This window comes from Mus pahari, chromosome 18, assembly GCF_900095145.1.
Source record: "Mus pahari chromosome 18, PAHARI_EIJ_v1.1, whole genome shotgun sequence".
NCBI lineage: Eukaryota > Metazoa > Chordata > Mammalia > Rodentia > Muridae > Mus > Mus pahari.
Genome location: NC_034607.1, coordinates 2109925 through 2111986, shown reverse-complemented (window position 1 = coordinate 2111986; position 2062 = coordinate 2109925). Strand labels below are relative to the sequence as shown.

At 59.3% G+C, this 2062-nt stretch overlaps 1 protein-coding gene across 1 annotated transcript in view; it reads right to left on the bottom strand.

Moving 5' to 3' along the window:
- The window catches only part of Tap2 (transporter 2, ATP binding cassette subfamily B member), an 11520-nt gene extending 9587 nt beyond the window's left edge, over nt 1-1933 (bottom strand). Inside the window, exons 1-3 of the mRNA XM_021217805.1 lie at nt 1789-1933; nt 612-1112; nt 412-526 (exon numbers count right to left, since the gene is read on the bottom strand). Coding sequence (XP_021073464.1) covers nt 412-526; nt 612-1104 — 608 coding nt within the window. The 5' untranslated portion in view covers nt 1105-1112; nt 1789-1933. The remainder of the gene's footprint in view (nt 1-411; nt 527-611; nt 1113-1788) is intronic.
- Nucleotides 1934-2062: the final 129 nt, after the last annotated feature.

Here is a 2062-nt window from a genome sequence, read left to right as displayed (position 1 = left end):
GAGAGAGAGAGAGAGAGAGAGAGAGAGAGAGAGAGAGAGAGAGAGAGAGAGAGAGATCCTGCAATCTCTCTGTGTACCTGGGTCCTCTCATCGTAGTCAAAGCCCAGCCCAGCCCCATTTTTATTTGTTTACTTGAGATTGCAGGCTCCTGGGTCCGTATAAAAAGAGTCAAAGGCAGGCTGGAGAGATGAGAGGTTAAGAGCGTTGGCGGCTCTTCCTATAGGTCCTGAGTTTAATTCCCAGCGACCTCCTGGTGGCTCACGGTCATCTACACTGAGATATGGTGCCCTCTTCTGGCCTGCAGGTGTCCATGCAGGCAGAACTCTATATGCACAGTTTGTGCCTTGTGCAAAGTCAGTCCCTATCCAGTTGTGAATCTACTACAGGGACCTGAAGCCAATGATCTCTCACCTCCCAACAGAGTAGAGGCACATGAGAAAGATGGCGCTTGCAAAGGCGTCGGGGTCGAAATCACCTCCCAGGATGTCAATCACACGACCGGAATAGCGAGGGATTAACGTCTCCCCTGAAAGAGGCAAGAAAAATAAGGAGGCTGCGCCCTGGCAAGGCCCTTCTCCCACCTCCCTCTCACGGTGGTCTCTCCCTCTCACCCCACACAGCCAGCACGAGGAAGAAGAAGGCAGCTATGAGGAAAGGCAGGTCCGGCCTGGACAGCTTCAGCAACCGCTTCATCAGTGTTCTGTTGTTCTCCTGACCCGGTTCCTTCTCCTGGACACCAGCCGGGCTCAGCACAGCCCACACGGCCCAGCTCAGCGCGGCAGCCCCATAGCCAGCCAGCAGCCAGCCCCAAGAGGCAGAAGCCACTCGGACGACTGAGGTGCTCACGGTGCCTCCCACCAGGGCTTTCAGCGAGAAAAATAGGGGAGTGGCCAGGCAGAGCAAGGGCAGAAGGGTCCCCACAAGTCCCAGCAGCCCTCCCACTTTTAGCAGTCCCCACAGCACTCCAAGTCGCAGGGTGCCCTCCAGCCAGAGTCCTGGCAGCCCCCGGGGAAGCAGATTTCCCAGAGATCCTTGTAGCAACCCAAGTAAAGCCATGTCCAACAGCAGCAGAGAGACCCAGGGCCTCAGATAGGGCAGCGCCATGGTGGGGTCTGCGGAAAGGGAGAAACGAGGTGTGTGGGGTTCCACCCCTGGTCACGAGCCTCCTGCCCCAACTCCACACTGAGGCTTCTTGTTCACCGGAAAGATCCCCTCCTAGACAAGTCTCTGCTAGGATCGATGCCCGCGCTGCCTGTCTGACGGAGCAGGGAAGGCCACACTATTCTCACACACAGTCACACAGACACACAGACATTCAGGCACACAGCACGGGGGTGGGGGCGGGGCGGTCTGCTGCCACCGTATCTATCTCCCTGAAGTTTGTTGGTGTTAGCCAAGACGACTCGGTCCTCAGACACACTGCCCCCATTCCTCGGGTCCTTAAGAGCCAGGAGACCCGGTGCACGGGAGGGATGCGGGTGGGTTCGGTAACCGTGGATGGCTTGGGACAGAAGGTTCTGAGCAGGGGCTCTGGGCCGGCGGCGCCCGACGGAAGACCGGGGACGCAGGGCAGGGGGGTGGGGCAGAGGACCTTGGGCAAGGGGTGAGGGACAGGGGACCTGGGATACTGGGTGGGGCAGGGGCACGGAGCAGAGGACACGGGGCAGAGAGTAAGCGGCAGAAGACCCAAGACAGAGGACGACGAGTGGGAAACGGGATGAGGACGCCAAGAGTTTGGGAATGGACCGCACTCCGGCTAACTCTCGGGTTCTATCCAAAAGAACTCACCTGCGGCTGCGGAGCGGCCGCTCAGGAGAGCTTCTGGAATCTGCTGCTTCTCAAACTGGATCTCCTGGGTGCGCAGCGACGCCCTCGCGGGGAGCGCGCCTGGGTCCCGCGGCTTTCGCTTTCACTTCAGGGCCGTGGTCGCGGTGCTGCACACAGCCGCCAGCAGATGGCGCCTGTCAATTTGCGGGTGGGGTGAGCGCACCAGGTTCCCAAGGAGGCTCGTCCTCCAAGGCCACTATTAGCAAAACTCTGAGGGTCTGAGATGCTTTGAAAA